The sequence below is a fragment of the Sapajus apella genome, unplaced genomic scaffold (assembly GCF_009761245.1).
Source record: "Sapajus apella isolate SASKATOON/1434 unplaced genomic scaffold, GSC_monkey_1.0 scaffold144, whole genome shotgun sequence".
NCBI lineage: Eukaryota > Metazoa > Chordata > Mammalia > Primates > Cebidae > Sapajus > Sapajus apella.
The window spans coordinates 1682804-1709666 of record NW_022437084.1 but is presented as its reverse complement, the minus strand read 5'-3'; the positions used below and the strand labels follow the sequence as shown (position 1 = coordinate 1709666).

Genomic DNA, 26863 nt, shown 5'->3' with positions numbered 1-26863 from the left:
TGTGTAGGCACGCATATGCAGCCAGCTGTGTGCAGACAGCTAATTCATGCCTGGGACGCACCCACAAAGGCAGATCCCACAGGGCAGCAGTGAGTGGTGAGTGGCTTCTTAGCCCAGGCTTCCCCATTCTCCAGCTCCAACAGCACCTCCAGAGCCTGCAAGAGGCAGTTCTAAGCAGCCTCTGGGTTCCCCTCCAGCTGCAGGCTCTCTGGGGTACCCCAGTATGAGATGGAGGAGGTGCCTGCCCAGCCTGGGGAGGCCTCTATCTTGATGCACGCCTACTAGCCCAGGTGGTGAGCAGCTGAGCCCAGGGAGAGAACAGCTGCCTGTGTTGGCTCCAGCAGCCAGATAGGCTGTGCACCCCTGCACTGTTTACAAGGCCTTTCCCCACATATGCATTATTTCCTGAGCTCTGTAGCTCCTGGTGAGGGGCCCAGGTCCCCGGTGGGCACCTGAGAGGCCCAGGCTCTGAGGTAGGGAGCAGCCTGCCCAAGGTCACAGTGTCCTCGATGCACCAGGCTTTCTTGGAAAACGGAAGGCTGGAGTCATTGTTTTCCAAGGCCCCTCCTGGGGCTCCCGGCAGCCGAGGGCAGATGCCCTGCTCTTGGAACCAGAAACCTTGGCTAGCTGCCGCCACACTGGTGACCTCCAGCAGGCCATGCTGCTTCAGAGCCTCGGTCTCCTCCTTTGAAGAGCAGGCCAGTGATCCCTGGCTGCTGTGCTCCATGTTTGTTGGCACCACCAGCCAGGCCTGTGCTGGAAAAGCCCTGCGTGACTCATGGGCCTGGCATAGAGGGGCATGGCATGGTGCCGTGCCTCCTCACCTCCAAGCCCCTCTCCCATTGCCCTCATCACCTCCACCCACGCTGCCACCACCACCCTGGGAACTTGGGTGCCACCAAACCAAAAAGGTGAAGCCTCCAGGCCTTTGACCCCACCAGGAACAGCTACACACTCACACACTCAACAGGTTGATTGAGCACCTACTATGTGCTCTGTAGGCCTTGTGCTAGGGAATCCAGCTGTGCATAAAAACCCCTGCCTTCTTTGGCAGGGGACAGATGTAAACAAACAAACAGATCGTGCCAGTCTTGATTATACCAAAAAGATGAAATGGGGCATTTTAATAAAGTAAATTGTGGGACAGATAAGGTGGTTGGGGAAGGCTTCTTGTAGCTGAGATCTCGATGATGAGAAGGAGCTGGGGAAAGAATCTTCCAGAAGGAGGAAAGGGCTAGCGCAGAGGCTCTGAGGTTGTAATGAGCTTAGTATTTGGGTAGGAGCCAAGAGGCCAGGGAAGCTGGAACCTGGGGGTGGGCGAGGGGAGTGTGGGTGATGAGGCTGCAGAGGTGCAGAAGGTTCTTCCTTCCCAGCCCCCAGCATGGCAGGCTGTGCTGAGGACTGAGGCCCGGGCTTGGCTTCCCTCCTGCTTATGATGGGAAGGTGGGGGAGCAGGGGAGTGGGGAGTGATGTGATCTGATTTATGGTTTGGAAGGATTGCTTTGGCTGCGGCAAGCAGCCGGGATTGGAGGGGCTCAGGAGGAAGAAGGGGGAGGGCAGGGAGACTGCAGTGGTCCAGGCTGGGATGAGGTGGCTCTCGGAATGCTCCGGGCTCCTTGAGCACACAACCCAGCATCTGTCGATTTCACCTCCCGGAGCAACCTTCCCTGACTGCTCCTCCAGACTCCCTGCCCCCTCCCACCTCCAGCCCCCTCACCCTGGGAACTATCTGGCTGCTGGCCTGTGAGCAGCTGGAGCCCCCAGCATCACCCAGCCCAGGGCCCAGCCTGCAGGAGGCTTCTAGTAAAGTGGTCACTTAATCTCCAAGCCCCATCTTCCAGGGCTGTGCACACAGTCACATGCATGCTTTTCACATGTGTCACCCCGACCCCACACACACTCACTTACATCTCCAGACAAGGGCTTCGAGGGTGGGATGGGCAATCTAGGGGCCAGGAGAGGCCCTGGAGCCTCCTCCATCGGCTGTGTGAGCAATGGTGGCTCCAGGGTAATAACAACCTCAGTGAGACCCTGAGGTCTGCTCCCTCTTCAGGAATGACCAGGCAGAGGAGCAGGGAGCAGTGCTCGGTCCCAGCATCCCACCACTGCCCAGTTGGTTCTAAGCGGTTTCCTGGGCTGAGGCCGGGGCCTGGGTTCTCCAAGATTCCTTGAAAAGTCAGCTCCGTCCTCTTCCTGATTATCTGAGCTTTGGGCCACGGCAGAAGGAAGGAGCAGGGCGGAAGCGAGCTCTGGAAAGTGGAAAGAGGGGTGTGTGTGAGGAGACCCAAGGCGGGATCCAGGCTTTGGAACGTTGGAGGTTTCCGGCCACAGAGGCAGGGCCTCGAGGGAGCCAAGAGGGGCGGGGAGAGACACACACAGAGGAGCAGAAGAGACCAACGGACAGACAGAGACGAGGAGAGGAACAGGAAGAAAGAAGCTGGGAGAGTTGGGAACCTGGGGGCTAGTGATCTGCACACAGGGCAGCAGTTCTCAGAGACCCCCACCCCCACCCCAGACATCCAGACATCTGGAACCTTGGGTGCCAAGAGTGCAGCCTAATGCAGGCAGCCTGGCTTTTGGGGGCTTTGGTGGTCCCCCAGCTCTTGAGCTTTGGCCATGGGGCTCGGGGAGCCGAGAGGGAGTGGGAGGGAGTCTGGGGAGGTGCCCAGGAGGAGGAGCGGGAGAGGGAGGCCCTGATGCTGAAGGTGAGCTCTGTAGTGTCAGGGAGCTATGGGTGGCAAACTGTGGGCTTGGGAGGGCGTTATTGCAAGGTTAGGGAAATGGACAAGGAGGAGCGATCGGGATAGTCTCAGAGGAGGGGGTGATGGGCTCAGAGACAGGACTCAGGAGGCAGAGAATGAGTTAAGAGTTGGAAAAGGGTGTGTGGGGCATCTTGGTGGCAGGCTGGGGCTCACCACTCCTCCCCTGCCCCAGCATCTGCAGGAGGCCCTGGGACTGCCTGCTGGGAGGGGGGATGAGAATCCTCCCGGAACTGTTGAGGGCAAAGAGGACTGGGAGATGGAGGAGGACCAGGGAGAGGAAGAGGAGGAAGCAACGCCAACCCTATCCTCCAGTCCTAGCCCCTCTCCCACCCCTGAGGACACCGTCACTTACATCCGTGAGTAACCAGAAGCCCCTACCCCCAAACACCCAGGCCTCCGCTATCACTTCCGCAAAAATGAAAGGTCGGTTCACTGCCCGGTGGCCTTTCAGCTGTCCATTGCCCAGCCCAGAGCCCCCACACCCCTAGAAGCCCCAGGTCCACGGCCATGCCTCCTAAGAGCCTGGGCCACTCGATCCTACCTTCCAGGAATCCCGTCCCACTCCACCCCCGCCCCTCCCTCAGGAGCCCTAGGTGCCAGTTCTCCAGGTCCTCAGGCTCCCTGCTGCATCCCCAGGCTCCCCCTCCAGCACGATCCCTGTGTGTCCGCAGTGGGCCGCCTGGCCGGCCTGGACGCAGGCCTGCACCAGCTGCACGTCCGTCTGCACGCGTTGGACACCCGCGTGGTCGAGCTGACCCAGGGGCTGCGGCAGCTGCGGAACGCGGCGGGCGACACCCGCGATGCCCTGCAAGCCCTGCAGGAGGCGCAGGGTCGCGCCGAGCGCGAGCACGGCCGCTTGGAGGGTGAGTCCGCGGCGCGCGGGGTGGAAAAACATAAGACTATCTGGGCCAGGTATGCGACTGGTGGGAAAGTGGTCCTTGGTGCCCGCGGCAGGAGAGTGGGTTCAGGAGAACTGGGGTGTGCTGGGGGACAGGGAGGTTAGAGAGCTGGGAGGCTGAATGCGGGGAGCAGAGCTGGCACCCCGGAGCCGCGCGGACCTGACTGGGGCAGCGCCACGCCCCCTACAGTCCCGCCCCCACCGTCTGGCCCCGCCCCTGGCGGACCGGACTCTCCGCCTCTGGGCTTCCGCGGTTCTGGGCACGCCTCCTCCCATCCCACCCCACGAGGTCCTGACCCCGCCTCCCACCACCCCCGGTGCTTTGGCCCCGCCCCCTTCCCGCTTCCAAATGCATGACCCCGCCTCCTTCTCGACCCGGCGGGTCCACAGGCTGCCTGAAGGGGCTGCGCTTGGGCCACAAGTGCTTCCTACTCTCGCGCGACTTCGAAGCGCAGGCGGCGGCGCAGGCGCGGTGCACGGCGCGGGGAGGGAGCCTGGCGCAACCCGCGGACCGCCAGCAGATGGAGGCGCTCACCCGCTACCTGCGCGCGGCGCTCGCCCCCTACAACTGGCCCGTATGGCTGGGCGTGCACGATCGGCGCGCCGAGGGCCTCTACCTCTTCGAAAACGGGCAGCGCGTGTCCTTCTTCGCATGGCACCGCGCACCCCGCCCCGAGCCCGGCGCCCGGCCCAGCGCCACGCCGCACCCGCTCAGCCCGGACCAGCCCAACGGCGGCACGCTGGAGAACTGCGTAGCGCAGGCCTCTGACGACGGCTCCTGGTGGGACCACGACTGCCAGCGGCGCCTCTACTACGTCTGCGAGTTCCCCTTCTAGCGGGTCTGGTTACCTGCCTCTCCGCCCATCCCACCACCAGGCCTTCGCCTGTGCGGTGCCCACCCTCCTCCGAGATCGCCCTTCACTCCCTGTCCACGGATGGCAGTGTCCCCCCACCCCCTGTCCCCCGGGCTGGGCCCTCCTGGGAGGGCTCTTGCGGTGCTGGGACCCCTCCGTGTCAGTGCCTTTCCTTGAAGGGGCTGGCAGCAGGCTAGGTCCGGTGCCAATAAATCCTTGTGGAATCTGACTTGAGGGGCAGTGAAGGCACTCTTGGACTTTTATCTCCTGCAGGGGAAGACGGGAAGGGCCAGACCCTGGTCTTTGGGCGCCTGTCCTGGCCTTTGGATGCCTGCTTTTCACAGATGTCATTTAAGATGTCAGAGTGAGGGAGAAACACAGGTGCATATGTACACACGGTCATCTGCTCCTTTGCACAGATGCCCGGAGTGCATGCGTGTAAACGCTGTAGACACCTTGGCCTCCATCGTGCCCTCTCTCTTGGCCTTTGGGACACAGGGCCTGCCAACCGTCCCAGGCTGTGGCTTTGGTCCTTTTCAAAGAGATTTGGGAAACATGAAGGAGCTAAAGGCTCTGACAAGTCCTGCAGGAAAGAGCCCCTTTAATTTGTTTAAGTGGTGTGCCGCCAGTTTGTTTCCCCTGATATCATTTCACGGACTTGTTGAGATGATATATTGAAACATGGACTTAAGGACCCACCCAACTCTGAAGCTTAGACTTCTAATTTTTCCTCACTGGCAGGAGCCCAGCTCTTCCCCTCTGTGAGCCTCAGTTTCCTCATCTGAACATGGACACAATCCCTCCTACTTTGTATGGCTCTTGGGATGTTCAGGTGGGGCCAGGACAGTGAACTTGAGCCACACACGCTGCCTTCCTTCCTTTTTTTTTTTTTTTTTTTTTTTGAGACAGGGTCTTGCTCTGTCAGCCAAGCTGGAGTGCAGTGGTACAATCATGACTCACTGCAGCCTCAACCTCCTGGGCTCAAGCAGTCCTCCCACCTTAGCCCACCAAGTAGCTGGGACTACAGGTGCATTCCACCACACCTGGCTAATTTTTGTATTGTTTGTAGAGGGCGGGTTTTGCCATGTTCCCCAGGCCGGCCTTGAACTCCTGAGCTCAAGCAATCTGCCCATCTGGGCCTCCCAAAGTACTGGGAATACAGGTGTGAGCCACCTTGCCCGGCCCTCCCTCACCATTTTTCATATCTTTACTCCTTGGGGGCAGTGAAGACACTCAGGAATCAGCCAGCCTGGGCCTCAGCATAGTGGACAGCTCTGTTTGGAGAAGAGGGTCTTTAGAAATCACCCTAGTACCTCCCCCAATATTGGCATCGTGGGCATGACTCTGACATCAGGGAGCCCCGGAATGGGGATGTGACCCTGTCTGTCCTTACCACTGTCTCCTCCTTCAGCCATGGCACCACTGCCTAAAGAGACACCATTGGATCCACATATGGGAAGAGCAAGCCATCACTGTCAGCTTGGATAGAGGGGAGATCACCCACCCTTCTCCCTTCAGGTGTTATTTCTCAGTCCTACAGCCCCAGAGGAATACAGAATAGGAGAGTGGGGGTGTGGCCTGGAGTCAGCCTTCAATCAGAAATTCTCCCCACTCTGAACTTCAGTTTCCCTGGGGAGGGACAGACAACCTGACATCTTAAAGCCAACCAGAGGTCAGATTAGGCAGACAACGATGAGTACCTATTATTTCCCAGAGAGGTCCCCGCCCTTGCAGAGCTTCCATTCTGGAAAGTATGTGGGCGTGGTGCACCATGGTTACCTGCCCGGATTCTGGAGCCAGATGGCCCAGGTTCCAATCCTATCTCAGCCACTTATCTCCTGGGAAAACCTGAGTGAGACATAACCTTGCTGCTTCTCAATGTCCCCATCTGTACTGTGGAGATAAAAACAATATTGATCTAGAATAGTACCAGATAAAGAGGAGTCTGCAATTCCCAATCTGATCTTCCTCAGGGCAAGTCAACCTCACTTCACCTCTGTGTGCTCTTTCCTGACACTGTGCTCTTGTATATGCAAAGATTTCCATCCTCCTTTCTCTGCAGGGTAAACACCCACTGCCAAGAATTGGATAACACATCATCCCAAACAACCAGACTTTCCCCCCACTCTACGCGGGGTTAAGGACCCCCTTTGGTATCCACAAACCTCTTGTTCCTCTCTTGACCCAGCCCTGACCAGCCAGGCTGAGGGACGCTCCAAGTGTGTGTGTGGAGGGGGGAAGGACAGGACATGACTATCTCCGTGTCCTCAGCATCGCCTGGCACATGAGAGCCCTTTGAATGAAGGTGCTTGTGTGGCGTCATGCTGGGGACCCTGAGATGAGTCGGATCTCTGCTGCTTTTCCTCCCTGGCCTTCTCCAGGCTGGGTGAGGCACCTCCTCTAGTTTTCCATAGGGTCCGGGGCTTTCCACATCACTTTAGGTGCCACCGTCTGGTCTGACAATGTCTGTCTCTCTGGCAGTGCCTGGAGCTACCATACCAAGCACAGGGACAGCTATGGGCATGCAGAGAGAGAGGTCCGAGGTGGGGAGTGGCATACCTGCAAGGACTGTTTATACATCGGAACAGCAGCCTATAAGTGGCATTCGGTGCTGATTCCTGACTAATCGGCGTGGGAAACCTACCCTCTCCTCCAGGAAGCCCCACCAGACTTCCCACGGGCCAGAGTTTGCCAATGTCCTCTCTCTGAATTTCTGCAGAGCACCTGTAGCTTGCAAGGCCAGAGTCATGGACTAGGGGAGGCCTCGGCAGCTGATTGGGATGGATCCATTAAGGGATCCCAGGGAAGTAGTAGAGGAAGGGCAGGAGGCCTGGGATGATTCAGCAAAGGAGGAAGAACCAGAGGCCACAAGGGCTTGCAGGACGACAAAACCCAGGAGGCCAAGCAGCACGCCCGTTACCGCCTTCCCAGAACCACGTTTTTCTGCAGTAACTGGGTGACTCCAACGGGTCACCTCGCAAGCCCCGCCCCCGCCTCCCACGTGGGGTTCCCCTCCATTTCCCAGCAAGCCTGAGGGCCACGCCTTAGCAGTGAAGTTGGAGCTCCGCAGCCCCCAATCAGAGCTCAGACCCCTCCTCTCCTCCCAGGCCTCGCCCCGCGGTACTTTGGGAAATGTAGTCCGGTCACGCGCCCAAAGGTAGGAAAACCCCAAGCAGTGAAGTCTTAGCATTCAACTTGCACTTGGATCTCTCAGACGAGAGAGTTTTTCAAAACAGGCGCATTTCCTTGGGTACATCATAACCATTTTTTGAAAAGTGAAATACATTCATATGAAATATTAGTATCGTAGAAAATGATAAGCTTTTCAAAATCTGAACGTCAGTATACCGAATCACAACATAAAATTCAATATAAAATTTCTTTGTGGCTAAACGCTGGTCCAAACCAACTTAGTTTCTTTGTTTTCTATTTATTTATTTTCTTCTTCTTTTTTCTTTTTTTATTATTTATTTATTTAGAAACGGAGTCTCACTCTGCCACCCAGGCTGGAGGGCACAATCGTAGCTCATTGCAGCCTTAACCTCCTACGCTAAACCAATCCTCCCACCTCAACTTCCTGAGTAGCTGGGACTACAGGCGTGCACCTTACAAAAACAACACAAAGGCCAGGCGCGGGGGCTCACGCCTGTAATCCAGCACTCTGGGAGGCCAAGGTGGGTGGATCACAAGGTCAGGGATTAGAGACCAGCCTGGCCAATAGGTGAAAACCCGGCTCTACTAAAAATACAAAAAATAGACGGCGCGATGGCAGGCGCCTGTAGTCCCAGCTACTCGGGAGGCTGAGGGAGAAGAATCACTTGAACCTGGGAGACGGAGGTTTCAGATGTGCCACTGCACTTCAGCCTGGGTGACAGAGCAAGACTGCGTCTCAAAAAACAAACAAAAATTTTTAATTTGGAAATAATTTTAAACTTATAGATAACCTGCACATATATAAACACTGTAGCACAAATACTCAGATTTATTTATTAACAGTTTGTGCCATTGCTTTGGCTTCATCATTCCATCTATTCATCCACCCACCCATCCTAGCCCAGTCATCAGGGACAAGCAAGACAAAGTCAGGTCTATTGACCCTTTGAAATGATGGCGATCACTCCCCAAAGGAGAAGCTGCAATCAAGTTATAGGATTTGGAGGAAGACAGAAATTTGGGTGAAATTTAAGTGAAGCAATGTTTAGATAGGTTTAGAACAAGGTAGGAATCTGTATAAGTGAGTCAGAATCAAGCCTGGGCCAAGTGCAGTAGCTCATGTCTGTAATCCCAACACTTTGGGAGGCCAAAACAAGAGGATCACGTGAGCCCAGGAGTGCAAGACCAACCTGGGTAACAGTGGAACACAGTCTCCATGGAAGGAAGGAAGGAAGGAAGAAAGGAAGGGAGGGAGGGAGGGAGGAAGGAAGGAAAAGGAGAAAGGGAGGGAGGGAGGGAGGAAGACAGGGAGGGAGAGAAGGAGGAGGGGAGGGGAGAGGAGGAGAGAAGAGGGGAGAATTATCTGGGTGTGGTGTTAGGGGATGACTTGAGCCCAGGAGTTTGAGGTTGCAGTGAACTATATGATTGTACCACTGTATTCCAATCTGCGTGACAGAATGACACTCTGTCTCAAAAAAATAAATAAATAAATCAGATTTGAACTGCAAAGTGGACCTAAGGTCTTGTTTCCCTGGAAACTACAGTGTTAATATAAATGTGGCATGCTGTGCCCAGAAACTCTTTATTTAAAGCTCTGCACCAGGGCTGGAAATTGAGGCTTCTTATCTTTGTCAAAGTGACGGAGATCTTCCAGGCAACAAAGATTAGGCTGTTTCATTCTTACAGATAGACTTTCAAACAGCCAAGTTTCCAATAGTCTGGGATTTCAGAGAACAAAGTTTCTCAAAGAGTAAGACAGCAGTAGTCATTCACAAAGGGGGCTGCTAGGACACTTTTTCACCACTGCAGCTCGCCCCTGGGTGAAATGTGTGCTGCTAATGTTGCAGTTGGTTTCATCTGGATCTATAGATGATGGGCAGGCCAGATTTTTACGGTATTAGCTAGTTTTAGCTCATATATATGTAATTTTTCTTTTCTTTTCCTACCTTTCTTTTTCTTTCTCTTTCTCTCTCTCCCCCAACCTTTCTTTTTTCTCTTTTTTAGACGGAGTTTTGCTCTGTCACTCAGGCTGGAGTACTGTGGCGCAACCTCTGTTTCCCAGGTTCAAACAATTCTGCCTCAGCCCCCAGAGTATGGAGTGCAGTGGTGCAATCACAGCTCACTGCCGACTAACTGCCTGGGCTTCAGCAATTCCCCCCAGGCAGCCTCCCAAGTAGCTGGGACCAAAGACATGCACCACCACACTCAGCCAATTTTATTATTGTTATTTGAAGAGACTAGGTCTCTCCCAGGCTGGTCTGAAACTTGTGGGCTCAAGGAATCCTCCCGCCTGCCTCGGCCTCCTAAAGTGCTGGGATTATAGGCATTAGTCACCCTGCTGGGCCTTACCTGTATATTTTCGAAAGCATTTAAGGGTTAGTTACACATATCATGTGTGTAACTACATTCTTCAGTGTGCATTTCCTCAGAATAGAAACATTACCTTCCATAACCACAGCAATCAGCTTCTGTAAATGTAACGTTTACGCGTACTTTTATCTAATCCACTAGCGATATTCAAAATGATGTCAGTTTACCCAATGACGTCCTTCACCGCACTTCCCCACAGTTCAGGATCCCATCTGGGGTCAGGCATTGCATTAGTTGTCTCTTCTTTTTCTTTCTTTTTTTTTTTTTTTGAGATGGAGTCTTGTTCCGTTGCACAGGCTGGAGTGCAGTGAGACGATCTCAGTTCGCTGCAACCTTCACCTCCCAGGTTCAAGCAATTCTCCTGTCTCAGCCTCTCAAGTAGCTGGGATTACAGGCACCTGCCACCATGCCCAGCTAATTTTTGTACTTTTAATAGAGATGAGGTTGCACCGTGTTGGCCAGGCTGGTCTTGAACTCCTGACCTCAAGTGATTCACCTGCCTTGGCCTCCCAAAGTGCTGGGATTACAGGCATGAGCCACTGCACCCGGCCAGTTGTCATGTCTCTTTAGCCTCCATGAATCTGGAACATATTTATGATATTGACATTTTGGAAGAACAGCTCCTTGCCCTTTTAAAAATAGAAGTTCCACATTTTGGCCAGGTGCGATGGCTCACGCCTGTAATCCCAGCACTTTGGGAGGCTGAGGCAGGTAGATCACGAGGTCAGGAGATTGAGACCATCCTGGCCAGCACGGTGAAACCTTGTCTCTAATAAAATACAAAAAATTAGCTGGGGATGGTGGCGGGTGCCTGTAGTCCCAGCTACTGGGGAGACTGAGACAGAGTAATTGCTTGAACCTGGGAGGTTGCAGTGAGCTGAGATGGCGCCACTGCACTGCAGCCTGGGGACAGAGTAAGACTCCATCTCAAAAAAAAAAAAAAGAAGTTCTGCATTTTGAGTTGCTCTAATGTTTCCTCATGATGATTAGATTCAGGTTAGACATTCCCCAGCAGAATAATGAGGTTAGGTGTGCACAGCTTTGAAGGTACCCCTCTGGACACAGTGTCCTACTGTCCCTCATTAGTGAAGTGAGCTTTGATCACCCAGCAAGCTGATGTCCAATTCCTCAGCTGTATAATACTCCTTTGCAGCTAATAAGCAGTCCAGGGGCAGGTACTTTAAGACAGGTAGGTATCTGCCTTTCATCAAAACTTCCCCGGTGATTTCACACCCATTGATGATTCAGCAGATGTGGGCTGATTATGAACAACAGAAGATGCTCCTGGCCTGTGTGGTGACTCACACCTGTCGTCCCAGCACTGTGGGAAACTGAGGCGGGAAGATCACTTGAACCCAGGAGTTTGAGACCAGCCTCGGCAACATAGTGGGACCTCGTCTCTACAAAGTGTATAAAAATTAGCCTGGCGTGGTGGCACAAGTCTGAAGTCCCAGCTACTTGAGAGGATGAGGTGGGAGGATTCCTTGAGCCCAGGAGGTTGAGGCGTGGGGGGAAGGAAAAAGAAAAAGAATAGGATGTTACTGTTAAACGCTTTCTCCCATCCACCATCCTGAATAATTTCACTGCTGCTTGATTTTCACTGTTATTTAACTTGTGTGTATGTTTCCCGAAACAACGTCCTATTTAGTTTTGCTTGTTTTTTGGGCTTTGTAGTAATCATACCTGCATTCATTTGCTCAAACTACCCTTATAAAGTAGCACAGGCTGGTGGGGGCTGAAACAGCAGAATTGATTTTCTCCCAGTTCTGGAGCTGGAAGTCTGAGATCCAGATGTCAGCACGGTTGCTTTCTTCTGAGGCCTCCTTCCTTGGCTTGCAGACAGCCGCCTTCTTGCTGTGTCTTCACGTGGTCCTCTCTCTGTGCACATCCCGGATGACTCCTGTGTGGCCATATTTGCTCCTCCCATAAGGATGAAGTCCCATTGGATTAGGGCCCATCTTAATGGCCCCATTTAACCTTCATTGCCTCTTTGGAGGCTGCATTTCAAGCCCACAACCATATATCTTACTGTATGCAACTTGCTTTTTCTTTCCTTTTCTTTTTTTTTTTTTGAGACAGAGTCTCGCACTGTTGCCCAGGCCAGAGTGAAGTGGTACAATCTTGGCTCACTGCAACCTCCACTCTGCCTCCCAGGTTCAAGCCAATTTCCTGCCTCAGCTTTCCAAGTAGCTGGGACTATGAGCACACACCACCACACCTCACTAATTTTTGCATTTGTAGAGATGGAGTTTCACCATGTTGATCAGGCTGGTCTTGAACTCCTGACCTCAAGTGATCCATCCTCCTCGGCCTTCCAAAGTGTTGGGATTACAAGCGTGATCCACCTCACCCGGCCAATGCAACTTGCTTTTTAAAGACAAACTTCTATTACTAAGATTGCGTTTGTGATGGTGCCTGTAGCTATAGTTTGCACATTTTGGGGGGATATGGTATGAAAATGATTAAAAATAATATGGGAGAAATCAATGAAATGGATGGGGGAAGAAAAGAAGATGAACAAAACCTATAGTTATTTTAATTTTTGAAAAAGCCACTAAGATAGACTTACTTTTGGCAAACAGATTGAGAACAAAGAGGCTGCAAATAAAATACAAATTGTAAAATGGTGAATACCTATAGCCAGGACAGAGATATAAAAAGTAATGAAACTGGCCGGGCGCGGTGGCTCAAGCCTGTAATCCCAGCACTTTGGGAGGCCGAGGCGGGTGGATCACGAGGTCAAGAGATCAAGACCATCCTGGTCAACATGGTGAAACCCCGTCTCTACTAAAACTACAAAAAATTAGCTGGGCATGGTGGCGCGTGCCTGTAGTCCCAGCTACTCAGGAGGCTGAGGCAGGAGAATTGCCTGAACCCAGGAGGCGGAGGTTGCGGTGAGCCGAGATCGCGCCATTGCACTCCAGCCTGGGTAACAAGAGCGAAACTCTGTCTCAAAAAAAAAAAAAAAAAAAAAAAAAGTAATGAAACTATATTATGGCTATGTGCTAACATTAAAAACCTGAATGAACTGGTTAAATTACTAGAAAAACATACAATGCTAAAATGACACAAAATTAAAGAACTTGAATAAGCCAGTGACTATTAAAGAATTTGAAATTACATTCAGAGATCTCCCCTCTCCCCCAAAACCCCCAGGCACAGATGGTTTTCTAAGCAAGTGATACCGAACATTCAAAGAATGTTTAATTCCTATCTTGTATGAATTATTCCAGAAAATTGCTGGAAAATTATGTAATAACTGCCTGATTCATTTTTAGAGGCTAATGCAATGTTGAATCCAAAATCGGATAAGGACCAGATGCAAGAAAATTATAGATTCCTTTCACTTGTGAATGAAGATGCAAAAATCCCAAATTAAATAATCCTCTATTAAATCCAACGTATCATAATTCTTCATGATCAAATAAGATTTCTCCTCCTAACACGAAGATGGTTCAAAAATTGAAAAAAATCTTTCATATAATTCACCATATCCATAGACCAAAGAAGAAAATATAATAATTTCAACTGATGTGGGAAAATAATTTCATAAGGCTGTACATCAATTTATGATAAAAAAAATTAAAACACTTCACTTTGGGAGGCTGGGGCGGGAGCATGGCTTGAGCCCAGGAGTTTGAGACCAGCCTGGGCAGCATAGTGAGGCTATGACGTGGTGTGCATCAGTCGTCCCAGCTACTTGGGAGGCAGAGGCGGAGAATCACTTGAGCCTGGGAGGCTGCATTGAGCTGGAACTATGCCACTGCACTTCAGCCTGGGCAACGGAGTGAGAGTCCATCTCAAAAAACAAAACAAAAGAAAATTTAAAAACTTATCAAACAAAGAGGAAAAAATAACTTTTTCCTTTTTTTTTTTTTTTTTTTTTTTTTTAAGATGGAGTCTCACTCTGTTGCCCAGGCTGGAGTGCAGTGGCACAATCTCGGCTCACTGCAACCTCCACCTCCAAGGTTCAGGCAATTGTGTGCCTCAGCCTCCCGAGTAGCTGGGATTACGAGACTACAGGCACCCACCACCACACCTGGCCAATTTTTTGTGTTTTTAGTAGAGAGAGGGTTTCACCATGTTAGTCAGGCTGGTCTCGAACTCCTGACCTCAGGTGATCCACACTCCTTGGCCTCCCAAAGTGCTGGTATTACAGGCGTGAGCCACCGTACCCAGACAATTCACACACTGAAAGTCTATACATTAGTCTCAATGGCTGTTAATGTATTCACAGATACACACACCTATCACTACAATTTTAGAACATTTTCACCACTTCTGGAAAAAACCCTGTACCCATTAGCTCTCATTCCTCTGCCTCCCCAGTTTCCGCAACTCTGCCCAGCCCTAAGAAATTACTAATCCTCTTCCTGTCTTTATAGATTTGCCTCTTATGAACATTGTTCATATGAATGGAATCGTATAATGTTGTGACTGGCATCTCTTTTTTTTTAATTTTTTATTTTGGAGACAGGATCTCACTCTGTCGGCCAGTCTGGAGTACATTGGTGCCATCATGGCTCACTGAAGGCTGAACCTCTGGGGCTCAAATGATCCTCCCACATCAGCCTCCTGAGTAGCTACGACTACAGGCAAGTGCCACCACACCTGGCTATTTTGGTAGTGTTTCCAGAGATTAGGGTCTCACTATGTCATCCAGGCTGGTCTTGAACTCCTGAGTTCAAGTGATCCACCTGCTTTGGCCTCCCAGAATGCTGGGATTACAGGTGTGAGCCACTGCTCCTGGCCCAGGAAATACTTCTGCTACTTATTTCACTTAGCATCATGTTTTCAAGGTTCGTCCGTGTAGCATCTACTAGTATTTCATTCTTTTTGTTTTGGAGACAGAGTCTCCCTCTGTCTCCCAGGCTGGAGTGCTGTGGCGCAATCTCGGCTCATTGCAACCTCTGCCTCCCAGGTTCAAGCTGTTCTCTTGCCTCAGTCTCTTGAGAAGCTGGAATTATAGGCATGTGCCGCCACGCCTGGATAATCTTTTGTATTTTAGTAGAGAGGGTTTCACTGTATTGCCCAGGTTGGTCTTGAGCTCCTGACCTCAGGTAATTTGCCTGTCTTGGCCTCCCAAAGTGTTGGGATTACAGACGTGAGCCACCGTGCCTGGCCCATCAGGTACGATGATTAGCATTATTCCTTCTGTAGAATGTTTTAGCTACTGCATTCTGTGGATTCTAAGACACTCCACTTTTATAGTTGTTACAAAGAAAGAAAAGTGGGCCGGGCGCGGTGGTCCATGCCTGTAATCCCAACACTTGCGAAGCCGAGGCAGGCAGATCATGAGGTCAGGAGTTCGAGACGAGCCTGGCCAATATGATGAAACCCCGTCTCTACTAAAAATACAAAAATTAGCCGGGTGTGGTGGCACACACCTGTAATTCCAGCTGCTCGGAGGCTGAGGCAGAAGAATCACCTGAACTCGGAGGCAGAGGTTGCAGTGAGCCGAGATCTCACCACTGCACAGGAACATGGGCGGGAGAGCAAGACTCTGTCTCAAAAAAAAAAAAAAAAAAGAAAAGTGTGTACTGCCTGTAAGATGCAACACAATGCTTTCTTATCACTTGGAATTTTTATTTCTTATTTACTGAAAGAGCTTTTATGTGTGTATTTTTTGCAAGCAGTAAAGGAAAATACAAGTAAAACAAAGGATTCCTAAAGTTGTTTCACAATTGAGATCCTGTTCTTTGTTTATTATGGAAAAGTTATACAAAAATTAGCTGGACATGGTGGTGTGTACCTGTGGTCCCAGCTACTCGGGAGGCTGAGGCGGGAGAATCAAGAATCACTTGAGCCCGCAAGGTTGAAGCTGCAGTGAGTCGTGATGGTGCCATTGCACTCCAGCCTGGATGACAGAGGGAGACCCTGTCTCAAAAAAAAAAAAAAAAAAAAAAAAAAGATTGCATGATTGCACGTAAGAGCTGAAAATCATTACTGCTGGGCTCTTGATCCAGTTTTGCAGTTAGAGGAAATAGCTTATTGCTGACTTCGGTTTTCAGAGCAACACCAAACACAACACATTCCCCACCAATTCCACCCTCCCCCAACCCAGGCCCACCCAGTTGGTTCCCAGGGGCTGAGAGTGCCCCATTCTCGTCTGCTGGATTTTCTTCTAGGCTGTGGACACCCCTTCTGCAGGTTTTCATGCCTTGCAAACAGCAGTCGTATGGTGCCAGCCGTTGGAAGTTGCCTCCCGGTTTCAGAGCCGTCAAGATGTGGGGAAAGTGCCTTCTTAGAATTGATCGATTACAGTGTGTTTTTCAAAGGTGGTGTCTCCTTTACTGAAGCCAGTTCCTTCTCTAAGGGCGACACCGGGGAGAGCTGGTGAGATGATGGTTGTTCTCCCAGGCTGTGCTCTGCCTGGATTTGGGCACTGCTTCTTGACAAGCTGATATCCTAACTAATATTTTCAAGTGGGCAGCCTGGTTTTGGATACTTAATTTCTAGAAGCATTTCCCCTTCTGCCATGCCACTTCCAGTCTTTCAAAATCATAGTACCCTGGGAAGGGTTTATGGCGTTCTTACCCAATTCCTTCTTGGCACAAATTTAAGGTTTTTTTTCCCCCCTTTCCCTAAGTGTTTTGCTATTGCAATGTCAAACTAAATAAGAACCAGAGAGAGGCTTCCAAAAGAAAATGTGTTTATTTGGGAATAGATCATTGCAGTGGGAAATGCATGTCATAGTAAATGACATGCATATGCAGAGAGGTAAAGGAAGAAGGAGATTTTTAAAGGGAAAGAAGAGGAGGATTACATAATTGTTTTGAAATAATTATCCTTGGCTGCAAAGATCGATAATAAAGGTGACACCAGTCTGAGGGTGAACAGGCAACTGTGGGGGAGATGTCCTTGAAGTATTTTGGGTGGCAGGTTGTGATGGCTTTTGTGCTAGGTTATGGTTTTTGTAGAGTCTTTTATAATAGGTGGTGTTGGTGGTGTGTGTTTGTGTGTGTGTTTTTTTTTTTCTCTTGAGATGGGGTCTCACTCTGTCACCCAGACTGAAGTGCAATGGTGTGATCTTGGCTCACTGCAGTACAGCCTCCAACTTCTGGGCTCAAGTGATCCTCCCACCTTAGCCTCCAGAGTAGCTGGGACCACAGGCACATACTACCATGCCTGGCTATTATTTGGTATTTTTTGCTGAGATGGGGATTTGCCATGTTGTCCAGGCTGGTCTCCAACTCCTGGGTTCAAAGTGAGCCTCCCTCTTCAGCTTCCCAAAGTGCTGGGATTACAGGCATGAGCCATCAAATCCTGCATATGATAGTTTTTGTTATCAGGCATATAAGCACGATAACCCTCTCTTCATAACTCTGTTTGTCAATGTTTTAAAAATATTTGTACCTAGTACCTAGGATGGGCACTCTCTAGGTGCTAATTTTACAGTGGCTCATGCCTGTAATCCAAGCACTTTGGGAGACCAAGGCAGGCGGATCACTTGAGGTCAGCAGTTCAAGACCAGCCTGCCCAACATGGCAAAACCCCATCTCTACTGAAAACACAAAAATTAGCCGGACGCGGTGTTGTGCGCCTGTAATCCAGCTACTTTGGAGGCTGAGGCAGGAGAATCGCTTGAACCTGGGAGGTAAAGGTTTGCAGTGAACCAAGATCATGGCCCTGCACTCCAGCCTGTGCAACTAGAGTGAGGCTCTGTCTCAAATAAAGACAAAGATATTAGTCCCTCTATTTTTATTTTGGTGACTTTTCCAATAAATAGTGCTGCAAATCACATCTTTGGGGATGAAGCTTTTGTCCGTGTTGAAATGATTTCTTTGGTCTCGATTCCCACAAATGGACCCCGAAGATGAAAAGATCTTGTCTCTGACCCCAGAAGGCCCTGAAAATCGTACCGCCGAGCGGGAGAGTTGCTGCCCTGGCCTCCCCCACGCCCGGGGTTCGTGTGACATTGGTTCCTGGTTGTGATGGGCAGGGATTTCGATTTCTTGCGTGCGGGAATGTCTTCCTGCGGTGGTGGTTGGCTACTCCCTCTCTTTCCGATTTGCGAATGTCTCTCTGTGTCTTTTGCCCACTTGCCTACTGGAATCCAACTTTGTTCCTCTTCTGTGTGGTTCACATGTTAAGATTATTGACGCTATTTCTGTCACAGGGGATATACGTTTTTTCCAGGTCTATTTCTTAGCTTATAATTTTAGTGTGAGTTTTGTTTTATACACAGAGATCTTAATTTAAAGGCTGTCAAATCTGTCTCCTTAATGTGAGAAAGAAAAAAAATTAGCATTTTTAAAATAAAGGCATAATTTGCATACAGCACAATTCACCCTTTTTAGGTGCAGTCCTGAGGTTTTGGCAAATGCACATGTCACGTGACCGCCTGCAACCAAAACACAGGACAGCTCCGTCACCCCAAATTCCCTCACACCCTGTTATGGCTCCAGTGTTAACAAAACGTAAGAAAGCTAAAAGAATGGACATGAGTCAGCAGTTCTTTTCTCCGGGTTGCTCTATGTTTTAAAAGATTGACCTCCAATTTTTTGTCTTTTTTTCTTGAACAAAACAGAAAGTGCCAAAGGGGGAGAATATTGCAGATCAAACTAAAATTGGTGGTTAGAGTCCCCTGCCATCCTTGTTCTTCCCTCAGATAATGAGAATCGTTAATAAGTGTATACCTTTCTTTTCTTTTCTTTTTTTTATAATAGAGATGGGGTCACACCATGTTGCCCAGGCTGGTCTTGAACTCCTGGCTTCAAGTGATTCTCCTGCCTCAGCCTCCCAAAGTGCTGGGATTACAGGCGTGAGCCACCACACCCATCCATATCTTTCTTTTGAGGGCTTTCTCTCTACCTTTTATTTCTCTTCACGGATTCATTCGTGTAGCAGGCACAGGTGGTGCTCCGCCGTGCACGCCCCATCTGTGCATGGTCCTCCGTGTGCACCGTTCCTGGGCTCCTTCAGGCTTTTCATCTGCCAGCATCCTTGTCACATTCTTCTCCATTGTGGCACAGAGCATCTAAAGGTGCCACCCTCTCCCATAACTAGAGACGCATCAGTGGCAGCAGCAGCAATGAGCTGTCCCGTCTGCCAGTCGTCGGCACAGATGAGCCAGACTGAAAGAGCTGGGTGCCAATCACACCACTCAGGGACGGGCTCTCTGCCCACAGAGGGCGGGTGGTGTCCACACCTGCCTTCCTGGGGCTGTTTCAGCACAAATATCTCAGCAGTTCTTTTTTTTTTTTTTTTGAGACTGAGTCTCACTCTGTCGCCCAAGCTGGAGTGTACTCTTCCTCCTGGGTTCAAGCGATTCTCCTGCCCTGGCCTCCCCAGTAGCTGGGATTACAGGTGTCCGCCATCATGCCTGGCTGGGTTTTTTTTTTTTTTTTTTTTTTTTCCCATCCCCTCTCAGTAAAGCTGATTTTTAAAAGCATTTCATTTCACTTGTAACAGTTACCTTTCAAGTGTCCAATACTCACATCCAGGCAGTCCAGGGCTGGGCTATTTCACTTCATGCTTGTGTTCCCAGCCCTGCCGCCTGGCTGGGTGGCCTTGGGTAGGTAAACTAACCTCTCTGAGTTCCTTTTCTTCCTCTGTAACATGGAGATAACAACAGCACCCACCTCAAGATTGTTGCAGGTTTAAATGAGATCAGAGTGTCAAGTTCTCAGCAGGATGTCCGGCACACACGGAGTACTCCTGTCTGTGAGCCATGATTACTGGCCCATTGAGAAAACATCTCAAAAGGATAAACTCCCAAAAGTAGCATCGGTAGGTTAGATGTTCACTGAGGAACTGCTGGAGGGTGGGTACGTGTGGTGGCTCATGCCTGTAATCTCAGTAGTTTGGGAGGCCAAGGTGGCAGATTACTTGAGGTCAGGAGTTCGAGACCAGCCTGGCTAAAATGGTGAAACCCTGTCTCTACTAAAAATACAAAAATTAGCTGGGCGTGGTGGCGGGTACCAGTCATCCCAGCTACTCGGGAGGCTGAGGCAGGAGAATTGCTTGAACCTGGGAGGCAAAGGTTGTAGTGAGCCAAGGTTGCATCAGAAAAAAAAAAAAGAATCGCTGGAAGGTTTGTACTGAAACAGCCCCAGGAAGGCAGGTGTGGACACCACCCGCCCTTTGTGGGCAGAGAGCCCGTCCCTGAGTGGTGTGATTGGCACCCAGCTCTCTCAGTCTGGCTCATCTGTGCTGACTGGCAGACGGGACAGCTCATTGCTGCTGTCACTCATGCAGCTCTAGTTATGGGAGAGGGTGGCACCTTTAGACGCTCTGTGCCACGATGGAGAAGAATGTTACAAGGATGCTGGCAGGTGAAAAGCCTGAGGGAGCCCAGGAACGGTGCACATGGAGGACCATGCGCAGATGGGGCGTGCACGGCGGGGTACCACCTGTGCCTGGTGCGTGAACGAATATGTGAAGAGAAATGCAAGGCAAAGAGAAAGCCCTCAAAAGAAAGATGTGGACGGGCGCGGTGGCTCACGCCTGTATTCCGAGCACTGTGGGAGGCGGAGGCGGGAGGCTCACCTGAGCCCAGGAGTTTGAGACCAGTCTAGGCAACATAGCAAGATGCCATCTCTGGGTGGGGGGGGGGGGGGGAAGAAGGAAGGAAGGAAGGAAAAGAAAGAAGGAAAGAAAGAAACTTGTTAAGGATTCTCATTATCTGAGGGAAGAACAAGGATACAAGGGACTCTTTACCAATTTTAGTTCAAGCTGCAATTTCCCCCTCATTTGGTATTATCGGTTTTATTCAAGAAAAAAAAAAAGACAAAAATTAGGGGTCAATATTTTAAAACATAGAGCAACCCGGAGAAGAGAATTGTCTATTTTTTTTTTTGTCTACTCATGTCTATTATTTTATTTTTCTTATGTTTTAAACACTGGAGCCATAACGGGGTGTGAGGGAATTTGGGGTGATGGAGTTGTCCTGTGTTTTGGTTGCAGGTAGTCACGTGACATGTGCATTTGCCAAAACCTCAGAACTGTACTTAAAAAAGGGTGAATTGTGCTGTATGCAAATTATGCCTTAATTTTAAAATGCTAACAATTTTTTCTCATATTAAGGAGATAGATTTGACAGTCTTTAAATCAAAAGCTCTGTGTACAAAACACAACTCACACTAAAATTGTAAGTCAAGAAATAGACCGGGAAAAAATTATATTCCCCGTGACAGAAATAGCAGCAATAATGTTAACATGTGAACCACACAGAAGAGGAACAAAGTTGGATTCCAGTAGGCAAGTGGGCAAAAGACACAGAGAGACATTCGCAAATCGGAAAGAGAGGGAGTAGCCAACCACCACCGCAGGAAGACATTCCCGTACGCAAGAAATCGAAATCCCTGCCCATCACAACCAGGAACCAATGTCACACGAACCCCGGGCGTGGGGGAGGCCAGGGCAGCAACTCTCCCGCTCGGCGGTACGATTTTCAGGGCCTTCTGGGGTCAGAGACAAGATCTTTTCATCTTCGGGGTCCATTTGTGGGAATCGAGACCAAAGAAATAATCTAAATATGGACAAAAGCTTCATCCCCAAAGGTGTGATTTGCAGCACTATTTATGATGCAAAACACGGAGGAAAAAACACTTAAATTTGCCAACAACTGATTGGGTAATAATGCTGTAAACTGTCATGGGGTACTGTGATTTAAAAAGGTTCAGAGTCACCCGGTGCTGTGGCTCACGCCTGTAATCCCAGTACTTTGGGTGGCTGAAGTGGGCAGATCACCTGAGGTCAGGAGTTCAAGACCAGCCTGACCAACATGGCAAAACCTGGTTTCTACTAAAAATATAAAAAATTAGCTGGGTGGACCTGGTGGTGAGCATCTGTAATCCCAGCTACTTGGGAAGCTGAGGCAAGAGAATCGCTTGAACCCGGGAGGTGGAGGTTGCAGTCAGCCGAGACTGAGCCATTGCACTCCAGCCTAAGCAACAAGAGAGAAATTCTGTCTCAAAAAAAAAAAAAAAAAAAAAAAAAATGTTCAGAGCCAGCAGGGTGCGGTGGTGAGTGGCTGGTGGGAGATGAATGCAAAGCTGGGGGCCGGGTGCGGCGGCTCACGCCTGTAATCCCAGCACTTTGAGAGGCCAGGGCGGGCGGATCACCTGAGATCAGAACTTCCACACCAGCCTGGTCAACATGGTGAACCCCCGTCTCTACTACAGATAAAAACATTAGCCGGGTGAGGTGGTGCACGCATGTGGTCCCAGCTACTTGGGAGGCTGAGGCAGGAGAATCACTTGAACCCGAGAGGCGGAGGTTGTAGTAAGCTGAGATTGTGCCATTGCACTCCAGCCTGGGTAATAAAGCAAGACTCCGTCCCTTGCCCCCCAACCCCCTCCACAAAAAATATATATCCAAGTACATGTACCCCCTGCGTCTAAAATAAAAGTTACAGCGAAAAAGACCAAAATTGTGAGATATGGCAAGGTTTCTCCTCAAACAGCCTGCTCAACCTTTTGTTATTTAATCCCAGCTCCCCGCCACTTTCTTCTTTTCTTCCTTCTGACTTTACTACACCCAGGCATGCCACACCACCAGTGGCGATATTAGCACCAACTCACATTCCTTTCCCTATGTGGGAAAAGATTGGCCCTCTAGTTCGCTGCAGACGGCCTTCCTCCTCTCCTGTCTCTCCCATCACATGTCAACCGTATCTAAAAAAGTTTAAATGTTTAGCTAATCGGATCTAATTTAAATTGTGCAGTCAGACCCAGCCAATGGGGAAAGGACACAGGGGCAGGAGTCGCATTAGGAGTAAAAACTTCTACTCCCCTTTGTTCGGGGTGCTTTCATGGGAACCGGACATCAAGAGGCACCCTTCTGCACAAAAGCAAATTTGCTTTGCTGAGAAATCCTTTGTCTAAGCGCTTGTTTTTCCTTACAACGCCGAGCCTTATTTCTAACAAGAATGGTCACCAAAACAAAGCATAAAAGGCAGAAGGCTGTGGTGAAGCAGGAGAAATACCTTCAGGATTTCATCCAGGCAGAGCATGGCCTGGGGAGAACAACCGTCATCTCACCAGCTCTCCCTGGTCCTGCCCTTAGAAAAGGAACTGGCCTTTATTTTTTATATTACTATAATTATTTTTTTGAGACAGTCTCCCTAGTTCAGTGGCTCGATCTCAGCTCACTACAACCTCTGCCTCCTGGGTTCAAGTGATTCTTTTGCCTCAGCCCCTTGAGTAGCTGGGACTACAGGTGCCAGCCACCACACCTGGCTAATTTTTTTTTGCATTTTTAGTAGAGATGGGGTTCACCATGTTGGCCAGCTGGTCTCAAACTCCTGACCTCAAGTGATCCACCAAAGTGCTGGGATTAGAGGCGTGAATCGCCACGCCTGGACTTTGCCTGCAGTCTTTAAAGCAATACCAGGCTAATGTCTACTTGGGTTTCACAAACTATGGCCCACAGCCCAGGCCAGATCTGGCTCACTGCCTGTTTTGGGGCAGTCTGTGAGTTAATGGTTAAGCAAAAATCAAAAGAAGGATAATAATGTTCATGACACTTGAAAACGATATGAAATTCAAAATTCAGTGTCCATAAATAAAGTTTTATTGGCACACGGCCCTGCCCACTCCTTTACCTGTTTTTCTTTTTTCTTTTTTTTTTTTTTTTTTTTGAGACGGAGTTTCGCTCTTGTTACCCAGGCTGGAGTGCAATGGCGCGATCTCGGCTCACCGCAACCTCTGCCTCCTGGGTTCAGGCAATTCTCCTGCCTCAGCCTCCTGAGTAGCTGGGATTACAGGCACGTGCCACCATGCCCAGCTAATTTTTGTATTTTTAGTAGAGACGGGGTTTCACCATGTTGACCAGGATGGTCTCGATCTCTTGACCTCGTGATCCACCCGCCTCGGCCTCCCAAAGTGCTGGGATTACAGGCTTGAGCCACCGCGCCCGGCTACCTGTTTTTCATGCATCTTCCTTCATCCCACAACAGCATAGCTGACTGCTCGACACAAGCCCTGGGGCGCGAAAAGCCCAAAATATTTCCTCCGTGTCACTTTACGGAAAAAGTTGGTCAATCCCCCGATCTAGGTGGCACAGAGGATCGCATCATATAGAAATACAGGGGCATTGATGATTCTGAGTCCAAAATTGATCTTGAAGAGTTGAGACACCACTTCCAAAAAATCTTTATAATTTTTATGAGACAATTGGAAATGTAAACATTGAGACTTGTGTGTTTGTGTGTGTGTGCTAAGGAATTATGGCTATTTTGGGGATGTGGTAATAAAATTGTCTTTCTTTTCTTTCTTTCTTTTCTCTCTCTCTCTTTCTTTAGTCTTGCTCTGTCACCCACGCTGGAGTGCAGTGGCATGATCTCTGCTCACTACAACCTCCACCTCCCGGGTTCAAGCAACTCTCCTACCTCAGCCTCCCAAGTAGCTAGGATTACAGGCACCCACCATCCTGGACAGCTAATTTTTTTTTTTTTTAATTTTTAGTAGAGACGTGGTTTCACCATGTTGTCCAGGCTGGTCTCGAACTCCTTGACCTCAAGGATCTGCCTGTCTTGTCCTCCCAAAGTGAGCCACCGTGCCCAGCAATTGTATTTCTTTTTTTGTTTGTTTTTTTTTTTTTGAGACGGAGTTTCGCTCTTGTTACCGAGGCTGGAGTGCAATGGCGCGATCTCGGCTCACCGCAACCTCCGCCTCCTGGGTTCAGGCAATTCTCCTGCCTCAGCCTCCTGAGTAGCTGGGATTACAGGCACGTGCCACCATGCCCAGCTAATTTTTGTATTTTTAGTAGAGACGGGGTTTCACCATGTTGACCAGGATGGTCTTGATCTCTTGACCTCGTGATCCACCCGCCTCGGCCTCCCAAAGTGCTGGGATTACAGGCTTGAGCCACTGCGCCCGGCCCCAGCAATTGTATTTCTTTTAAAGGAGTTGTTTCTTTTGGAAATTGATGCTGAAATATTGATTGGTTGATTGAGACAGAGTTTCATTCTGTCGCCCAGGCTGGAGTGCAGTGGTGCAATCTCAACTCACTACAAACCTCTGCCTCCCGGTTGCAAGTAGTTCTCCTACCTCAGCTTCCTGAGTACCTGGGGCTACAGGTGTGCACCACCACACCCAACTAATTTTTGTATTTTTAGTACAGATGGGGTTTCACCATGTTGGCCAGGCTGGTCTCGAACTCCTGATCTCAAGTGATCCACCTGCCTTGGCCTCCCACAGTGCTGGGAAACAGGTGTGAGCCACCGCGGCCGGCCTTTATGTACAATACTATAGTTTTTGTTGTTATTTTAGAGTGCACTCCTTTTACTTATAAAGAAAAGTTAACTGCTCGAGTCTAGGAGCTTGAGACCAGCCTGGGCAATATAGTCAGACCTATTATCTTCCAAAAATAAAAAAAATTAAAAGTTAGCCCAACGTGGTGGTGCGCGCCTTACTCCCAGCTGCTCAGGAGGCTGAGGTGGGAGGATTGAGCCTGAGAGGCACAGGCTGCAGTGAGCTCAGACCCTGCCAGCCTGGGGGACAGAGTGAGACCTTGCCTCAAAAGGAAAAACACGGAAAGGGAAAAGTTAACTGTAGAACAGCCTCAGGCAGCTCCTTGAGGAGGTGTCCGGGAGAAAGCATTGTTATCCTAGGAGAAGACAGCTGCAAGGGTGTTTTTGCCCCGGAATTCCTTCCAGAGGAACAGATGTGGAGGGAGAAGACGGTGACATTGCTGGCCCTGGCCCTGCATAGGCCTAAGCTAATGTGTGTGTTTGTGTCTTACCTTTTTCTTTTTTTGAGATGGAGTCTTTCTCTGTCACCTAGGCAGGAGTATAGTGGTGTGATCTTGGCTCACTGCAACCTCCACCTCCCGGGTTAAAGCGAACCTTCTCCCTCAGCCTTCCCAGTGGCTGGGATTACAGCACTTCGGGAGGCTGAGGTGGGTGGATCACTTGGGATCACGGGTTTGAGACCAGCCTGACCAAGATGGTGAAAACCTGTCTCTACTAAAAATACAAAAATTATCTGGGTGTGGTAGGGCACACCTGCAATCCCAGCTACTCTGGAGGCTGAGGAAGGAGAATCGCTTGAACCTGGGAGGCAGAGGTTGCAGTGAGCTGAGATTGTGCCACTGCACATCAGCTGGGGTGACAGAGCTAGATTCTGTCTCAAAAGTGAATAAATGATGGTCCCATTTGGGCTGTCTCTGATGTTTGCACGATGATGAAATCACCTGAGGACGCATCTCTCAGAATGTATTCCTGATGTTAATTGAAGCAGGACTATGGCAATATTAATACCGAGAGCTAACAATCGTTGAGTGCCTACTATGTGCCAAGTTTTTGTTTTGTTTTGTTCTGCCTCTGTCGCCCAGGCTGCAGTGCGGTGGCTCAATCTTCGTTCACTACAACCCCTACCTCTCAAGGTCAAGCGATTCTCTTGCCTCAGCCTCCCAAGTAGCTGGGGGTTATAGGTACCCAACATGACACCTGGCTATTTTTTGTATTTTTAGTGGAGACGGGGTTTGTACCATGTTGGCCAGGCTGGTCTGGAGCTCTTGACCTCAGGTGATCCACCCGCCTCGGCCTCCCAAGGTGCTGGGATCATAGGCATGAGCCTCTGAGCCCAGCTGCAAGAAGTTTTAAGTGTTTTGTAGCTCTTAACACATTTCATCAGCACAGGGAGCAGACAGGAGAACTGGAATGGCCTTGTGGAAAGATCTCCCTGTCACGTGCCTCCTCTTTATCCTCCAAGCCTGCAGCCCACGGGGCCTATTACAGACCTCGGGGGCCTATTAGGGCCCACATCTGGTGACGTTTTAAGTCTGATAGCAATCTCTGAGGCTCTTGCTTAAGCTCTTTCCTGGACATTTATCTGCTCCACAACTCACAGCTGGCTTCCTGCCATTAGCCCCCTACT

General features: G+C 49.9%; 1 protein-coding gene and 1 long non-coding RNA gene across 3 annotated transcripts; one reads left to right on the top strand and one right to left on the bottom strand.

The window, feature by feature from the left end:
• Window positions 1–1095: 1095 nt before the first annotated feature.
• Window positions 1096–4367, bottom strand: LOC116540811. The gene is made up of 2 exons (XR_004264594.1): window positions 4278–4367; window positions 1096–2249 (listed from the first exon to the last, which is right to left on the bottom strand). It is a non-coding gene; the product is annotated as an uncharacterized LOC116540811 (long non-coding RNA).
• CLEC11A (C-type lectin domain containing 11A) lies at window positions 2258–4748 on the top strand. Of its 2 annotated transcripts, XM_032264565.1 has the most exons (4): window positions 2258–2705; window positions 2935–3118; window positions 3434–3625; window positions 4051–4748. In XM_032264565.1, exons 1-4 carry the CDS (start codon window positions 2559–2561, stop codon window positions 4494–4496), a joined length of 969 nt encoding a protein of 322 aa, XP_032120456.1. In that variant the 5' UTR covers window positions 2258–2558; the 3' UTR covers window positions 4497–4748. The 2 variants fall into 2 exon arrangements, with proteins under 2 accessions (XP_032120456.1, XP_032120455.1); XM_032264564.1 differs by having other exon boundaries at window positions 2616–3118.
• The last annotated feature ends 22115 nt before the right edge of the window (window positions 4749–26863 follow it).